The sequence below is a fragment of the Schistocerca gregaria genome, chromosome 3 (genome assembly GCF_023897955.1).
Source record: "Schistocerca gregaria isolate iqSchGreg1 chromosome 3, iqSchGreg1.2, whole genome shotgun sequence".
In the NCBI taxonomy this organism is placed as follows: domain Eukaryota; kingdom Metazoa; phylum Arthropoda; class Insecta; order Orthoptera; family Acrididae; genus Schistocerca; species Schistocerca gregaria.
Window position 1 is genome coordinate 366,947,224 of NC_064922.1, and position 19,535 is coordinate 366,966,758.

General features: G+C 43.5%; 1 protein-coding gene across 2 annotated transcripts in view; it reads right to left on the reverse strand.

Annotated features, from left to right (window-relative positions):
* Positions 1-19,535, reverse strand: part of LOC126353821 (potassium voltage-gated channel subfamily KQT member 1-like) — a 2,608,463-nt gene that overhangs the window by 1,721,946 nt on the left and 866,982 nt on the right. For both annotated transcript variants that reach the window (XM_050002939.1, XM_050002938.1), the window contains exon 3: positions 15,304-15,495. In XM_050002939.1, the coding sequence (XP_049858896.1) occupies positions 15,304-15,495 (192 nt within the window). The remainder of the gene's footprint in view (positions 1-15,303; positions 15,496-19,535) is intronic.

Below are 19,535 nucleotides of genomic sequence, written 5' to 3' on the forward strand. Positions count from 1 at the left end.
ATTGCACGTAAGTAGGAAAAGAAATCCACTGCTGTACAGCTACACTATTGACGACAAACAGCTGGAGACAGCGCCTGCCGTAAAATATCCAGGCGTAACTATCCAGAGTGACCTTAAGTGGAATGACCACACAAAAGAGATAGTGGAAAAAGAAGACACCAGACTCAGATTCATCGGAGGACTCTTAAGGAAATGTAGCTCATCCATGAAAGAAGTGGCTTATAAGGCACTAGTTCACCAATTCTTGAGTATTGTTCATCTATGAGGGATCCCTATCAGGTAGGACTGATAGAGAAGATCCAACTAAGGGCGGCGTGTTTCGTCACGGGATCGTTTAGCTGGAGAGAGAGCGTTACCGGATGCTAAACAAATTCCACTGGCAGACTTTACAAAAGAGGCGTTGTGCATCACGGAGAGATTTACTATTAAATTTTCGGGACACCACTTTTCAGGAGGAGTCGGACAACATATTACTTCCCCCCCACATACATCTCACGTATTGACCAAGGGGAGAAAATTCGAGAAATTAGAGGCAATACAGAGGCTTACCGATAATCGTTCTTCCCACGCACTATTCGGGAGTGGAACAGAGTTAGCGAGATCAGATAGTGGTACCGACATCATTAGGTAGCTTATGGAGTATGATATGGATGTAAAGGGGAGTCGGTCAGAAGCCGCCGTGACCCGACTCCAGTATTTGCCGTCCACTCTTCCACCCTCACGCCACCCATCCCCCCCCTCACCCCTCACCACCCCCCCCCCCCCCCCGCCCCGCATTCACACCACACAGTGCAGCTGACAGGAGCCTTCCTCGAAGGATTGATTGTACCCATACATAAACGACGAGGTGGATAAAAGATCTGCGATTATCAGCCCTTGACCTAACTCTACAGAGACATGACGATTTTTCACTCGACTGCTGGCGGCATGTCTCGAGCGGAGCGTCCTTCATGTCACTTCACAGGACCAGGCATCGTTAGGAGATGATCGTAACATCCATAATGCACTCTATCGGTATCGCGATATGGCTGCGCTTGCAAAGGTTTGCGCAGTGCCTGGGATCTCGTCCTCTCTCGAATTCGTCCAGGACTGATTGGACTGACCATGTGCTTTTGATGCCTGGAGTCCATTCTAGAGGCAGTGATGCGCCTTCCTCACGATATGATGTCCAGAATATTGTACAAAGGCAGCCTCACATCGCTGATCCTCATCTAGCGCTGGGTGAAACAGGGATGTCCTCTCTCAGCGATATTTTATGTCTTCACTATGTGTTCTATGGCCTCTGATAACCCCTGGCGGGGATTTCACTCGGCGGACACAGTTTGCTGCACTGCCTATGCCAACGATTTTGTACTCTCCCTTCATCGTGGCGATGGTGTCCTCACTGCATTGGGGTAGGTGGCGACCTGTGGTTCGGCACCGGGTTGTAGTCACAAACGTCCAAAAGTCTCACACTCTGTCTGTAGGCAGGGGGTTGCCCAATGGGTGCGCTGACCCGCTACAAATCAGTGGCATGATGCATTGCTTGGGAACTGACTTCGCAACTGACCTGTGGCAGACTCTTGTCCCAAGAACATTCTGTTCACTAAACTTAATAAATGAACAACTGTTCCCTGCTACATGGAAGCATCAGTTGCAGTGTGTTGCTTTCCTCGATGAAGAACACTAAAAAAAAAATTGAACATCATTCAGTGTATTTACAAACTTGTATTATAGGCTACTTCATTCAAGAATATTTCATCGTTTAGTAGTTACAGCTATATTTAATGAAATGAACACGCTTCACAATGATGAGATAACTAATCCACAGTACCCTGTTGATAAGTGCAATATAGCTCATTTTTTTACAGCTTTCCTGTACGTCGTTTTAAGTTAGGCCGCGCTTCTCGAGAGCTTTTCAAGGTGAGTTAGTGCGGTATGCGCCGATAGACGGAGGAGGACCCACTACCAGAAGCTCCTAAAGGTACGGTGTAAGAAGAATTGCTTCTGTTGGCATTATTCTGTGTTTTATTACCATTGGTGCCGATACTGTGTCTAACACAACCTGGCTCCCAGACGCTACTGTACCTGTAAAAAGGAGATAAAGCAATGGTTAAAGAAAGGTTACACATTAAATTTGACTTCCTAGGGACAGGTCATTACAGAGTGCGAAACCATACACATATTTCCCTACGTAATCCTTTTGTAGGTCCATACAGTTCGTCCAAAGTTTTTATAGTGAATGGATTCCAGCAGTGAAAAACAACTATGAAAGGTGTAGAACATCCATTTTGGGCTGTCAATGCCTCTTCATCGGACTCAAACCGTTTTCCAGCCAGAGAGGAGGTAGAGCAAGTTATATGTCGTAAACAATGTCCATGTTTCAACAACTTGCACACGAAGTCCATCAGGTCTCAGTTTTCCGAAAAATTTTGGGGTACATGCATTGTCCTGATGAAAAATTCTTTTCTTTTTGTTATCTATACTTCCTGTAATATTTAAGGACCACTCAAAAAATTTCATTTTGCATACCGTACAGTCCAGAATCGGTATGCTAATTAGGCCAAATCGTCGATGCTGCAAATCCCCATCCGACAGGAATTGTCGACCCTACAGGGCCATTTTTAAGCGAGCGAAGGCGTGATATTCGCATGGTGAGGGATCAGAACTGAAGGGTGGGCACCCCACTGTCCCTCACTGGAGTTCACGTATAACTACCACGTTACGACATTTGCGTACCATGTAGCAGCAGCACCCCTTGCCTATATGTCGGTGCTTATACAGGGTGAATCACTAACTATTATTATCAAGAATAGCACCGAAATTGCTATACCTGCTGAAAACTTTGTAGATCAAATGTTGCATGGGACAACGGGGGCTGTAATTTGGTTTTATGTTGCTAGGTGGGTCGCTTCAGAGGTATGAAGGTCAACTTGGTTTTTTGAAATGCGATGCTATAGTTTGGTTCTTGTTTTCTGGTAGCGGCTTTCGAAACAAATCCAGTGATGTGTAAAAGTAAGGTGTTTGAAGGTCAACGAAGGTCAGAAAGGTGGCATGAACGTCTATTTGCAGAAGGTGTTAGAAGTGATGACCATTGATATCAATGCATGGCTGCAATCTTCTTATCATGGATTGAGTGGTATTCCGTATCACAGCGGCACTTATCGAAGCACTTGCTCTGACAATTCCCTCTCACATATCTTGAGGTATAGTAGAAACGTCTTGATAAACAATGTCTTTTACGATTCCCCACAAGAAAAAATCCAGGGGAATCAAGTCTGGCAAAGAGACGGCCACGATATATCTGCTCCACGCCCCATCCAACGATTTAGGAATTGTCTCTGCAACTCATTTCTAGCTACCAGCGAAAAATGTTCAGGATACCCATCGTGTTGATAACACATCCTGTTCTTTTTCTCTAAAGGTATTTCTTCCAATAACAGACCTAATGTTTCTTGCAGGAATGTGGTGTTCTTCCTACCATTAAGATTTCCTTCGATAAAATAGGGGCCTATAATTCTGTCCTCCATATCTCACACCAGACATTCATCGACCACGGTTTTTGGTGTGCCACTTGACGCAGCCAACATGGATTTTTCGTTGCCCAACAATGCATGTTATGCAAATTAACGTTTCCATTGTTCGGGAATGTAGCCTCGTCAGTAAAGAAATTCAAATTAATAAATGTGTCATCCCTCTTAATCTGAAGTTGAGCCCATCGGCAGAATTCAGTTCCACACGTACAGTCCGTACCAGTTAATTCTTGGTGGAGACTGATGTGGGAAGGATGATATTTATGGCTGTGCAGAACACGAACAACCCAACTCTGGCTCATGACAGACTCCCTTGTGATTCGACGCTAACTAACGCAAGGATCTCGAACCACAGTGGCAAGAGTATCAATTTTCGTTCCTCGTTAGAAGCTTTCCTTTGACGGATATGTTTCCGATGCGTTTGAGATCCAGTTTTTCTCAATTTATGTTGCACATATTTAAATGTACGACGTGTAGGGTGAGTACGTTGAGGATATCTTTCAGCGGATAAGTCTCTAGCTATCGCTGAATTTCGTTGGCATTTTCCGTTAAGTATGTGGACCTGTTCTTGCAAGGAATGCATCATTCACATTCGCTTGAATCGACGATACTAGTCTTACGCTTCCTATTAGTGTTGTATTGAGAAACCGTCGAATGGTGTTTGCGTGTCAATGGCACCTTAGATGGATACGCCATATTCGGAGAATATTTACTATTTGCACCATATATATGAGAGACAATTGTCAGAGCATGAGCTTCGATAAGTGTCAAAGTGATAAGGAACATCACTCAATCCATGAAAAGAAGATTGCAGCACTGCGTTATCAATGGTCATCACTTCGAACACATTCTGTAAATGGACGTTCATGCCACCTTTCTGACCTTCCTTGACCTTCAAATACCTTACTGTTACACATCACTGGATTCGTCTCGATCACCGCTATTAGAAAATAAGTACCAAACTACAGCATCCCATTAAAAAAAACCAAGTTGACCTTCATATCGCTGAAGCGACCCACCTAGCAACAAAAAACCAGTCATATTACGGCCCCCGTAGCCCCCTGCAACATTTGACCCACAAAATTTTCAGCTACTACCATACTTTCGGAGTTATTCTAGGTGGCAACAGTTAGGGACGCATCCTGTATATTCGCATATGAGTCGCGATACGTTTCATATAAGCTGCAGTAACGCCCTCAAACGGAAATATTCTGATCGCCCCATATATACATTATCATCCAATTGACCGAGATGACTTATATATTACTTAGCAGGATTTTTATTCTTTGTAGGTAATCAGAAGAACTGCAGAATAACATGCCCATCGTTGCCGGTGGACGAAATCTGCTTCTTCTTTCTTGGTGTGGAACAGCTGCCTTTCATCCATTGTACTGTGTTCGTTCTTTTTTGGAGCGAAGCAGTCACCTAAGGCCTCAATCACAGCAACCAAAGTGACTAAATAAAGTTAACTTGTTTCGACCAAAATGAAAAATTAGAAGAATGAAACTGATCACAGTTATCGGAGTGGGAAGTATTGCATGTAAACGAAAAGTACTATGATTTAGCACGCCTGGTTGGCCTTGCGGTCTAACGCACGGCTTTCCGGGCGGGAAGGAGTGCCTGGTCCCCGGCACGAATCCGCCCGGCGGATTTGTGTCGAGGTCCGGTGAACCGGCCAGTCTGTGGATGGTTTTTAGGCGGTTTTCCATCTTCCTCGGCAAATGCGGGTTGGTTCCCCTAATTCCGCCTCAGTTACACTATGTTGGCGATTGCTGCAGAAACAAGTTCTCCACGTACGCGTACACCACCATTACTCTACCACGGAAACATAGGGGTTACACTCGTCTGGTGTGAGACGTTCCCTGGGGGGGGGGGGGGGGGGGTCCACCGGGGGCCGAACCGCACAATAATCCTGGGTTCAGTGTTGGGCGGCGGAGGGGTGAAGTGGACTGCAGTAGTTGTCGTGGGGTTGTAGACCACTGCGGCTGCGGCGGGGACGGAGCCTCTCCGTCGTTTCTAGGTCCCCGGTTAACATACAATACAATACCATGATTTAAAGAGATATTGATGGTACAGAAAAGACTTTGTGTTTAAAAGATGTTTTTCGGATAAGTAAACATACTTAATTCATTTCCACTGTTTAGCAAAAACGAAATATTGGTATTACTATGTAATCCTATCAATGAAAGTGACAATGTGTTCACAGCGTTTATAAATATTGCTATTTTACGCGGTCCTGCCGCATTAACGTGACCAGCGCCTGTGTTTGACATTAACGTGCAATAACCACTCAGGGCCGGCAAGTGGCAGTAGCAGCAGCGGAAGGTAGCCTATACAATTAGTGTTGGGGGGACGTGGAAAGAAGTGTAGTCGTTGACGTAATGCTGAAACGGAGCAATTTACCTGATGTGTAAAAGGGCGTGATCAATGGCTTTGAGGTCAACCGTGGAGGCAGTTCCGAAACGACTGTTCGCACAAAGCCGTGGTTAAAATATACAGTTTGTGGCAAAACGGCGCGATCCAAAACGGGCGCTGAGGCAACTGTGTTGCACCACAGACCATATATGACGCGGATGAATGACGGCTGAGGAGATGTGTACAGGGGAAGAGACGTGCAGCTCACCATTCAGATGTCTTCTCAACAACCGTTCAGCGAACGATGCTGCGTGTGAAACACTGCAACAGGCGCGTGGTTCTCGCCCTCATGCTAATTGCTGTTCATCAGCGTGTGAGATGGCAATTTTCACGCCAGTACCCCTATAAGGCGTCCACCGAATGACGATAGACGACCTTCACAGATGAACCACGTCTTATGCTCTAGTGGACAGATGGTCGTTGGCGTGTACGTTCTTGGAGCAATCGTCGGAAGTACCCAGGTCAGAGGAGGGTTGGGCTATATGGGTGGCTAAATAGTTCGCTCGAATTGTCAATGTTCTTTAAACCAATCGTGGAAAAATGTGACCCAGTGACATGGCGCATTGTCATCCATAAGAATTGGCAACATAAGATACCTGTTTTCGTGGCATTCCCTGGGTGATCTCGTCATTCTGGAGGGATCAAGACAAGTATGCCTCCACCCTTTGGGATAATGGCCGCTCCTACAAGCTTTTTTTTTCTCGGCGATCTGTCGACGGGACAAATCAACGTGTCAGAGAGCTCGCAGTGTACGTGCGTGATTTGTAGGGCACCAGGATGAATCTACCGTACTCTCCTCGCCACCAAGCTCACCAGATACAAACCCAATCCAGAAGCTCTGTGACCACCTCGATAGGGCAGTTCGCACCACTGATCCTCAACCGAGAAACGTAGCGCAGCTGCCCACGATACTGGAATAGGCGTGGCTCCACATCGCAGTCACTACTTTCTAGAACCTCACTGACTCTCTTCCTCACGTCCGCGCTGAAGAACTTGGTTCAAATGGCTCTGAGCACTATGCGACTTGACATCTGAGGCCATCAGTCCCGTAGAACTTAGAACTACTTAAACCTAACTAACCTAATGACATCACACACACATCCATGCCTGAAGCTGGACTCGAACCTCCGACCGTAGCAGTCGCGCGGTTCCGGACTGAAGCGCCTAGAACCGCACGGCCACCGCGTCCGGCGGAGAAGTTGGTTATTCAGGACTGTGACAAGTTGTCACTTTAGTGTGACTGCACCTTAGACTAAGAGCTATTTCATTTGCTTTAGTAACGAAATACGCTTACAGTTTTCTTTTTCCTTTTTCGAACATCAATCTCCTCTGATGCTTTCGGAGCTTGAGCCACAAGCGACCTATGAATTACGACTGTCGCCAACGTTTTGATGTGATGTTAAGCACTGGGGTGCAGGTCGAACCGTAACAACAGAGATCTCTCTGAAATGTATTAGCCTTAATTTATGAACCACTGAAACGAAAACAGAATACAAATTTTTGTTACACTCTACGGCTCTATGCTTATTACATTTTATTGTCAATAATTTGCATGGGAGATCACATTTCGCTCAGATGCTGTTAAAGGGTGAAAGTTACATTCGCAGATATGAGTGATAATAACCGCACGACGTCAGTTACATCTTATCCAACAAACTAGTGAAACGTTAATGGAAACAGTACAGTGTTATGGAATAGGTTTTGATTTGGAGGCCTCTTCTAGTTTCTAATAATCGATTGTGAAACCATGGAGTATTTACTGGAGACGTCCGTAACGTGGAAAGCGAGAAATAACTAAAAACTGTCCTCGATTTTTGATTTCTTGTGTCGCGTTAGTCAATTCGGGAAAGTTTAGTCTACTCTAACAGAGAAGGGGTAGTGAGCATTGTTTTCCGTTCACTAACATTAATTTTTGAACTGGCGAAACCTCTTTACAAGAAACTAGCGTCAAGATGAGCGCTACCAAACTCTCTTGGTGACCCTGAATGTCATCGGCGTATGAAATCCACCTACATACGCCACTGAAAAGAAAAGCAAAATTAGTGCTTTAGCTCTGAAAGGAACAGCAAATTCTTTCCACGCACTTCATGCGAAAATTCTCCCAATACAAAGGCGTTGCGGTGGACAATGCTGCCTTGATTGCTGCAACTACTGAAGATCTCTAAATCCTATACATAAGACAATTGGTGATTAACGGCAAATAATAGGCTAACGAGTGTTCATTCTCTTAAGCGCTTGCGAATAATAAGCATCTAACTGGCGAGAATACTTTTGTAAAATACCGTTTTAATCAAAAGCATGTTATAGTGTTCATGGGATTAAACGCACAATAAGTGAATATCGGCTCTGTAGCAGTCCAGATAAATACACTTTTTATTTCGTGGTAAAATAACCTGAAATATAAGAAAAGAAAACATTAACTTCAAATTTTTGCTGATAGGAAGAGGGCGACAAGGAGGGATAAATACTTTTTCTTAATGAGGATCTTAGCTTCCGCTGCTTCGCTCGCGTAGACTATATGGTCTGCACAAATCGTTTTCGTTTTCCTTTAAGCGAATTTTATGCTCATAAACTGCAGTACCTTCTGAAACTTCCAAGCTAATTAAGAAGTCTTTTGCGAATTTACTTCTGGCCAAAAAGCATTTCTGGTAGCTGGATTATAAGATTACGTTCTTGTGGTGATACTTCCACATGAACTTCCATTCCCTAACAAAAGTATCTTTATATTCCAACCGGAACTAATATGAATTTCCACAGATTTAGCTTCAAACATTTTTAATATAACGAAATACACTAAAGAGCCAAAGAAACGGAACGCCTCCCTAATATCGTGTAGGGTCCCTGCGAGCACGCAGAAGTGCCGCAACACGATGTGGCATGGACCCTATTAATGTCTCAAGTAGTGCGGCAGGGAACTGACACCATGAAGCCTGCAGCGGATCCATAAATCCCTAAGTGTAGGAGAGGGTGTGGATGTCTTCTTAACAGCTGTAGCAAGGCTACGATATGCTCAATAATGTTCGTATCTGGGGAGTTTGGTATTCAGGGGAAGTGTTTAAACTCAGAAGAGCGTTCCTGCAATCACCCCGAAGAGATTCTGCATGTCTGGGGTGTCGCACTGTCCCTCTGGAAGTATCCAAATCCGTCGGAATAGACAATGGACACGAATGGCTGCACGTGATCGAACAGGATACTTATGTACGCGTCACCTGTATCTAGATGTGTCAAAGGTCCCATGTCACTCCAACTGCACAAGCTCCACTCCATTACATAGCCTCTACCAATTTGAACAGACTGCGACGGGTCAGGCTCTTATCGCGCAGTTTCCTTTCCCTGAAAGAAAATCCACCTACCTCGTTTCTTAGGTAGTTGCTGCACTCGCCTCTCCTGATAGCAGCTACTGGAAAAATTGCAGAAAAGCAGTGTTGAAGAAACTGCAATTTAATAGCCGCTCACCGGAGGCCGCGATACATGTTTGCTGAAATACAATCTATGAGCAATCTTCCTAAATAAATTGAGTTATTGGAATGGTAGTAATTGTTTACTCAAACGAGAACGCGAAGTTGGTAATTCTATTTAAGCTCTTTATTGTCTTTAAGCCTGATCATCAGCCCGCTAATCTACGTTTGAAGAAAGTTCAGTTCACAATTCTATCCACACTCAAACCCCGCCAGAATTAGCTTTCAAAGTTACGGAATTTACTTAACTGCAACACAGACGATTTTCTAACATACACGTTTGCAGTCGATGTTCAATAATAGTTCGTTTTTTAACGTTAATGCTCGCCATAAGCACTTAGTAAAAGTTTACGAAGTACCGCCACGCTTTTAATTATTAAAGTTACTCGCGTCTTTCGCGGAACGAAAAGTCACAACTCGCTCAAACTCACACTACGCGTTACTGGACTCTTCCAGTCTCAAATCGCACAGTACCGAACCGATGAAGCCGTTTTATGACTTCATTTTACACATTATTCGCGAGGACACATCAAGCATGTCTCTTCTCGATCACAGTTCCTTCGCGACTCCTCATCCACTCGCGACTCACTCTCCTAGTCTGCTAACCGTCCTCGCATCTCATTGGCTCACACATCACACAGCCAATCAGAATTAACTCTTTGGGTGCGCCTCGCGCCAAAATCTAGCACGCACCAGTCATGACTTCTGAATCATTTACGTCATGATTTCTTGTTACACAAAATTTACTGTATAATTTAACAAACCGAAAGGAAAACTAGACTTTACTTTATTTCCAGAAATTATTTAAATACTCGCGAACGTTCTGGCTGCTTGTACAATACCATACACTCTTGGACATCCGACATTCACTAAGATGGGGAACCACTGGCGACTCTGTTCCCACGGTTACATCGTCTGAACACTTGCGAGTTCCAACCTAGATTTTATACACTTGCAAAGAATGGCGAATGTCCCTCTTTCATTCACTCAGGCACACTCATTCACTCTCACCTACTCATATAAAATAACTGTTCACAAAAATTCAAAACATTTATGGTTTTAACAAAGTTATAGGTGAATTTCTAAAAGTAAAATTCTCAAAATAAATACAAAAGCACGGAAGGTGATTTTGTTTCATAGTTGGATGGTCACTGAAGGTGATCTATACATAATGGTATTTATTTAGACTCGAAAATTGTAGAAATTTGCGTTTTCTGTAAGATTTTTCTAATTTCCAAAATATGCAGGTTTCAAAGCTCAAATTTGGATGACTTATTTTTATTCATAACAGAAACTAGTATATTAACTTTTAATTTCCTCAGGTTCCTCAGTTAGAAGTTATTAAAGATGAAAGTTCCACGTTATACACGCGGCTAGTTAGCGCACAGGTCTTACATTCTCACGGTACAGACATGCCATATGGTCGTGACGTCAGACGAACGGACACCGGTAATCTGCCCGCTACAGCACATATGCTAATCTGATGGCTACTTTACAGTCTGTCTACATTTCACAGTAAATATTTGATAGAAAACTGTGCGCTCGCACTAGTTGCGACGCCACAAGACCCCTACTGACACGTTGGGTCCATGGATTCATGAGGTTGTCTCCATACGCGTACACGTCCATCCCCTCGATACAATTTGAAACGAGACTCATCCGACCACGCAACATGTTTCCAGTCATCAACAGTCCAGCGTCGGTGTTGACGGGCCCAGGCAGGGCGTAAAGCTTTGTGTTGTGGATTCATCAAGGGTACACGAATGGGCCTTCAGCTCCGAAAGTCCATATCGAAGATGTTTCGTTGAATGGTTCGCACGCTGGCACCTGTTGATGGCCCAACATTGAAATCTGCAGCAAATTGCGGAAGGGTTGCCATTATGTCACGTTGAACGATTCTCTTAATCGTTGTTGGTCCCGTTATTGCAGGATCTTTTTCCAGTCGCAGCGATGTCAGAGATTTGGTGTTTTACCGGATTCCTGATATTCACGATGCACTCGTGAAAAAATCCCCATTTCATTGCTACCTCGGAGATGCTGTGTCCCATTGCTCGTCCACCGACTATAACACCATGTTCAAACTCACTTAGCTCTTGGAAACTTGCCATTGCAGTAATAGCAATCTAACAACTGCGCCAGGCACTTGTTGTATAATATAGGCGTTGCCAACAGCAGCGCCGTATCCGGCCTGCTTACATATCTCTGTATTTGAATACGCATGCCTATACTGTTTCTTTGGCGCTTGAGTGTTTTTTCTTGAAATGTTCAGCCCCTATATGACCCACTTAGGGAGTGAACTTCCAAGAGCAGTGAAACAGGTATTTTCCATTTCTACTGGAAAAGCTTTCATAATGAAATAATTTCATAAAATTATCCCATATGTTACTACCTTACAAAGTTGAATTTCCAAAAACACTGCAACACTTATTTTTTAAAATCCTATCGAAGAGTCAAATACCAGTTTTCTTAGCTGTAGCTTTAAACAAATGCTTCAGTACGTCGCTAATAATGAGTTCTTTACCAAAATCTTTCACCCACTACTTTACACCGTTAGTGGTTCAGTTTCCAGGAATGCTGAAACAAGTATCTCTTTTTATTTGCGATAAGGAAACCAAAGATAGGTTTTCGTAAGTTTCAAAGTAGCCTTAATAGCGACACGTTTTCAGAAAAACTTTTGATTTTCTATTTCGCATGGGCCGCAAGGGGAGGGAAACGACCATTGAGGAACGAAACTTCGTTGTCGCCCAATATCAACAACACAAGTCGTATGCTGAAACTGCGAACACCATAGAACGAAGCCGAGTGACCGTGCCATCTATCATTAAGCGATATAAGGACAGACATGTAGTAATAAACAGTGAACGACACGGTCATCCACAGAAGCTTACAACAAGAGAGACCAGAATGCTACTAAGAATCATCACGAAAAACCCGAAAACGACAGCGTCGGCACTATCCGCATATGTACATGACCACTTCCGAAAGGACATCACTCCAAGGGCAATTCGTACCATTCTCAATCGGTCGGGCTACAGAGCCAGGGTCCCGAGACGAAAGCAAAAAGTACAGGAAGTGGTGGATGGAATTCGAGAAACAGCATGTATACGAGACAGCAGACTTCAGGTAAACTCTATTGCTTAGTACTGAAAGCACATTTAATATCCTGCACAATGATGGTAGGATCTTGGTCTGCTGAAGAAACGAATACAGACCTCGACCGAAACAACATTCAACCCATGGTGAAGCACGGAGGTGGTGGAGTGATGGTATTGGGCTGTATGTCAGCCTCCGGTGTCGGATAATTAGTGTTTTTGGAAGGTACCATGGACAGGTTTGTGTATATACGAACATTCTCAATCAGAACTTACCACAGAATGTTGACGCCTTGGGTCTTCCTAGAAACTATTAATTGCAGCAGGACAATGATCCCAAACATACGGTGCAAATTGTTCGGTTGTGGTTGCTCTACAACACTCCACAAACTCTTAAAACACCAGCTCAGAGTCCGGACCTGGATCTCATCGAACACTTGTGGAGTGAGCTGGAAACACTAGTGAGAAAACACGACATCCGTAGTAAGGCGTCTTTGAAAGAGGCTCTCCTTCGAGAATGGGAAGGTATCACGTCGGAAACTGCAAGAAAATTGGTCCATTCCATACCACGGAGGTTGCGAGAAATAATTAATCGGAAGGGTATGTATACGAAATATTAAACATGTTCTGGCTTTGTCAGAAATGTCATTTTCTGTAGGTGTACGAATACTTAATTCCCAGCGCAGTACAGAACTTGGCAGACTTTTTTGTATTTTGTTTTGCAGAGGCTTGTTCATTCTCATTCTGTATACCCAAACACGTAATCACTTTTTTTAAGAAAAGAACTATATTCTGAAAGCAATTCTTTCTCATTCAATTAACAAAACGCTCTTTGAACAATCGCTTCGTATGTAAATCTGCCTCCAGTGGCATTAAAGCAATATTACAAATTAATCAAACTCTTGAGACAGACTGAAATACTTCTCAGTTAAATGCATAGTGAAACAATTCCCCGACAATTACAAAAGAAATCAATGACAAAAATCGATACGTAATCTATTCGCCTAACAATGGCTTCCCTTACTAATTCCAACTCCTACCATTATCAAAATTACCGTCTGCTGCTACGCACATACACAAATCCTTTCCTTTAAATTAATAAGTGCGATGCAAATTATAAAAAATATCAACTCACTACCAAATCCTGTGTCGCTGCTGGCGGACACGACAGTCCGGCATCTCGGCGACGAACCCTCGCCCAACACACGTGCACGCCACAGCAGGCGGGCTCCTACACTGGCCTCAAAACTGCCACTAGTTAATCCGTGCGCTGCGACTCGCGACAACAATATCTTAGATTCCAGAGCTTGTGTAGGTGCGCTGGAGCCAACCTTTAAATCCTAAGAGAGTATTGCCAACTCTCATGCACATCCAATTAGTGTTTTTGGTTTCGTACTGTCAATAAAGGCAGTTTACTTTTCCACGCTCTAGTGTATGAATACTTATTTCCATTACTGTGCATCTGTCCATTAATCTTTAGTTCCCGTACCTGTCGTCTTCCAAAATGTGTCCGTGTCGCTGCAGAAGATGACTCTCCGTCGTGAGTTCGTTGATAGTGTGATGCTGTAACTGCGAGTATCTTAGGAAACTCTGGCGCTACTTTCCAGTATAGAGAAATAAGCTTTGTTCAAAACGGGATGAAATTCCTATCGGGCTGTGCTTCGTAACGCGGTACTGTTAGCTTCAGAGACGAGTTATTGTACAATACGCAGTATATAACAATCGTCAGTAATAATATTAAACATTAAGCAATATTTCTCACTCTTATTAGTCATCACGACTACAGCACTCAGCTTCGGTCAGGGTATGAGTTTCTCACTCATGAAAAATGAAACAGTTAATGGGAGTAGGACGTCAAACGGCCTGATTTGGAGAAGGCGAGGCGCCACAGGACATTTTAATTTCCACTGTTTATATTTTACAAATAAATTCATAAAACTTTGTCAGTATGAGCAGGAAGGATTCAGAATTCACACTCATAGCAGTAGTAGTTCGAAAACATAACGAAGTAATTTTTTTTACATGTGAAATTACATAATTTTTTTCACTCACTGATGCCAGCATTTGTTGCTATAGGTACACTTTTGTTCATAAGTAAGAGAGATTCTTCGATGAATTTTGATCAGTATATAAATGTGTATGAAAGTCTAGAATTTTCCAAATCTACTAGAAACTGTGGTAAAAACTGAGGTAGTGAACTATAGAATTTGTGTTTTTAGTAAACATGAAGACAGCTCATTCGGTTTTACATAATTTAAATAAATTCTAGAGTTTCATACACCTGTATGGTATGTATGCTGTGCAAAATTTATCGAAGAATCTCTTTAACATATGAAGAAAAGTGTACCTATAGCAACAAATGCAGCGATTAGTAAATGAAAAAATGATGAAATTTCACACTAAAAAATTTATTTTGTTATGTTTTCGAACTTACACTGCAATGAGTGTGAATTCTGTATCTTTCCCGGTGATGTTGGGAAAGTTTTTTGAATTTATTTGTAAAAGTATAGACACTGGAAACTAAAATGTCCTGTGATGCCTGTCCTGCTCCAAGTTAGCCCGTTTGACGTCCTACTGCCATTAACACATTTAGCAAAATTCTTTACAGTGATGTAGCGTGCACGACTGCCCACTGTGGCCACCACCACACGGCTAGCTCCAGCAATTACATAGGAGTTCCTGCGTCAAATTTTCCAGCCAGTTAGGGGCCAGGAGATTACTTGCTCAGGAGAATGCTTTCTCAGAAAAAAAGTGAGGGTGGTGTCAAGCGCCCCCTTCCTTCTCGTACCCAACAGTGGGGCTTGTTACATATTATATTACACTCACCGGCGGGCCCGTACGAGTCGCAGTTGTCGGCGGCGTCGCTGCCGGAGCGCTGCCCGCGGCTGTGGTTGCTGCCGCGCCGCTCGCCTGGAGGCTCCAGCAGGCCGGACAGGAAGGACAGCTTGTCCGGCTCGCACGGCGACGGCGACAGCGACGACCCGCACGCCAGGCCGCGCCCGCTTCCGCTCGAAGGGCCTGCACACGTCACACGGGACAGGTCACTGCACCAGCCGCACTGGCTCTCACCCGGACCAGAAGGTGCTACGTACACAGCTTGACAGGTGCGAGGGTCACTCCAAAAGAAATGCACACTATGTTTGCAAAAATACAGTTTTCATTCTGCATGTGTCAAAGTTTTACAGTGTGTAGATACATCCTCCCCGCTTGTTTACAAACTTAGTTCAACCTGTTCCCGTGAGTGGCGCCGTCACAGCATGTCTTCAAGATGGCTGCTATACTTGGCGTTCGTCAGAAGCAGCGTGCTGTCATAGAATTCCTGTGCTGTGGAAATGAGACCCTGGGAAATATCCACAAGAGGTTGAAAAAGGTGTATGGAGATGCTGCTGTCGATCGCAGTACAGTTTGTCAGTGGGCAAGCAGGTTACGTGATGGAAGCGGGCATGGCAATATCGAGGATTGTCCTCGCAGCCGCAGCCCTCGTACTGCACACACTCCAGACAATGTGCAGAGAGTTAACGAATTGGTGGGACAGACGCATCACAGTGATCGAATTGTCACGCTGCGTTGGGATAGGGGGAAGGAAGTGTTTGCAGAATACTGAAAGTGTTGGCGTTAAAAGAGGTTTGTGCCAGGTGGGTTCCCAGGATGTTGATAGTGGTTTACAAAGAAACAAGAAAAACGGTATGCAGCCAACTTTTGGAACAGTACGAGAATGGTGGAGATGAATTTCTCGGAAACACTGTGACAGGTGATGAAGCATGGCTCCATCATTTTCCACCAGAGACGAAGAGGTAGTCAATGGAGTGGCATCATGCAAATACACCCAAGAAAAAAAATTCAAAACCACACCTTCTGCTGGAAAAGTTATGGCTATGCTGTTTTTCGATTCCGAAGGACTTTCGCGTGTGGACATCATGCCAAGTGCAACCACCATAAATTCTGACACATATGTGACGACACCGAAGAAACTTCAAGCTCGATTGAGTCGTATTCCACCACATCCACAAAAGGACGATGCTTTGCTCTTGCACGACAATGCACCGCCGCATCTCAGTCAAAAAACCATGGAAGAGAAAACAAAACTCGGATGGACACCTTTGAAACACCCGCTTTACAGTACTGACCAGTCTCCATGTGATTATCATCTCTTTGGGAAAGTGAAAGACTCTTCGTGGAACAAGGTTTGAAGATGATGATACCCTTGTGCACGCCGCCAACAGTGGTTCCAACAGGTTGGTCCAGAATTTTACCGTGCGGGTATACAGGAGCTGGTTCCAAGAAGGCGTAAGGCAGTTGAGAGGGATGGAAATTATGAGGAGAAATGAAAATATTTTTCGTGAAGGATGTATCTATACACTGTAAAACTTTCAGACATGTAGAATAAAAGATGATTTTTTTTAAAAAAATAGTGTCATATCTTTTGGAGTGACCATCGTATGAGAGCAGATAACGAAGATTTGCCTAATGTGTGTGTATAGGGTGATTCACGAAGTTATGCAAATATTCTCATATGTTATTCTACAAGTAAAACTAAAGAAAAAAGTTCGTATAAACTTATGTCCGCTAAAGGTTTAGTTACGGAGTTACGGCTAATAAAAAATTTTGCCTGAAATTTAGCAATTTCGCCAATATGAAGCCATCGCGAAACTGCACGGGGTTAAAGTAAAGCACGATTTCCATTTATTTTGTTATTATTGGTCTGGTGAATCTAATAAAACATGTCCTAGACGTGTATCTGCAGTAGTTTTCCAGAACATCCAGTTCAGGAGGTACGAAATCATAAACTTTGAAATGAGTGAAAAACTATGATTTGCTTAAAACGGAGCGCAGGTAACCCAGACTACTCAACCAGTGTTTCATAATGACAGCACGCGGAGACTTACAACGAACTTGAAACTTAATTACAAATTTTAGATGAAGTTTTTCCCGCTTACATGCTTGACGCAAATATTCAAGATTGTAACTCATTTGTTGGGTAATTAGACGCCTGAAGCTGATTCTCTAAAGAATCGGAAGTTTACGGCTGTCTTTATGCTGCTTCAACTTTACGACAGAGTTTATCAGTCTTACTGGCTTGCGAGTGTGGCGAGCCAGCGTTTCACCAATGTTTTCAGTGAGCGGTCCATCTGCAGAATGTGTTAGCCATGGCAACAGACAGCTAGAATCTCTATGAAGGTAGCAATAGAAGACAGCAATAGGAAAGCTCAACTTTTAAATCACACGTTTATTAAATCACGTACTTCGCAGGATTGTACACATATCTTCGTTTGACCGGCGCATAGTCTCCAGAAACAACTGAAATAGTCGAAAAAAATATAAGACGCCACGTCCGGATGGAATCCAAATTCCGTTTTACAGAGAGTACTCTACGGCATTGGACTCTTACCTAGCTTGCATTTTATCGCGAATCTCTCGCTCAGCGCAAAGTTCCTAATGACTGGAATTAAAAAAAAAAATTAAAAAGAACCAAGTGGCTCCTCCGTTTAAGGAGCACAGAAGAAAGCATCTATGAAACTGCAGACCAGTGTTCAAATATTTCAAATGGCTCTGAGCACTATGGGACTTAACTTCTGAGGTCATCACTCCACTAGAACTTAGAACTATTTAGACCTAACTAACGTAAGGACATCACACACATCCATGCCCGAGGCAGGATTCGAACCGGCGACCATAGCGGTCGCGCGGCTCCAGACTGAAGCGCTTAGAACCGCTGGGCCACTCCGGCCGGCGCAGACCAGTGTCCTTGACTTCGTTTTCCTGCAGAATTATTGAATATATTCCCGATTCGAATAAATTTACTCTAGACAGGAAACATATCCACAAATAACACGGTTTAAGAAAGCTCCCTCTTGTGACACTCATCTTGCCCTTTTCTAACACAATATCTTGCAAACTATGAATGAAGCGTAACAGGTAGATTCCATATTTCTAGATATGCGAAAAGCATTTCACCCCGTACTCCACTGCGGATTGTTAACGAAAGTGTGAGCATACGATTTAGGTTTCCAAATAGGGAAGTAATGGCGACGGCGAGCGTTCATCACAGACAAGGGTATCATCATGATAGCCATAGGGAAGTGTGTTAGGATCACCATTATTCTCTATATGCATAAATGATCTGGCAGACAGGCTGTGCAGCAATATGCGGCTGTTTGCTGATGATGCTCTTCTCTGGTCATATAAACTTGTACTACTAAAGTAGGCATGAGCTTTGTGTCTATCTTGGCCACAATAATGCGTTCACTATGCTGTTTGTAGTAGCTTACCCGCACTCCAATTTTTTTATTCATTATGAAACCTACTCCTGCATTATCCCTATTTGATTTTGTATTTATAACCCTGTATTCACCTGGCCAAAAGTCTTGTTCCTCCTGCCACCGAACTTCAGTAATTCCCACTATATCTAACTTTAACCTATCCATTTCCCTTTTTAAATTTTCTAACCTACCAGCCCGATTAAGGGATCTGACATTCTACGCTCCGACCAGTAGAGCGCCAGTTTTCTTTCTCCTGATAACGACGTCCTCCTGAGTAGTCCCCGCCCCGAGATCCGAATGAGTATTTAACTTGTACGAAATTTGCTACCAATTTGACCTAACATGGTCGGTATAAAACGTATCCATGTGACATGGTTTTTCTCTTCGTATATATACTTGCATAATTAAGTCTAAGAACTCGACGTGATCGGTTGGTGTGCTTTCCGTTTTAAGGGTGATTCTGTCTGTTTGCTCCATTGTTGGAAAACAGTCGTCCTTTGGATGAAACTGCCTAAGCAGCATTCTTTGAGCTGTCTGTAAAATTTACTTTCTTACTAATCTGCTTAGCTTAATGTTAAGTTCAAAAACTCTATAATTAAAGATATATGCGACGGGCGCTGGTGCAGGGTGAGATCATCTCTGGGAGAGAGGTGGTAGTTTTTTTAATAGTTCCGTTAGTGGTGGCTGCTTTGGACCACGTATCGGAATCTTGGGACGTAGGTGTTGCGTCGGATGGTGTGCTAAGGTGGGCGTTTTGTGGCGTTGTGTATCTTGATGTTGCACTATCTTCTATACGTC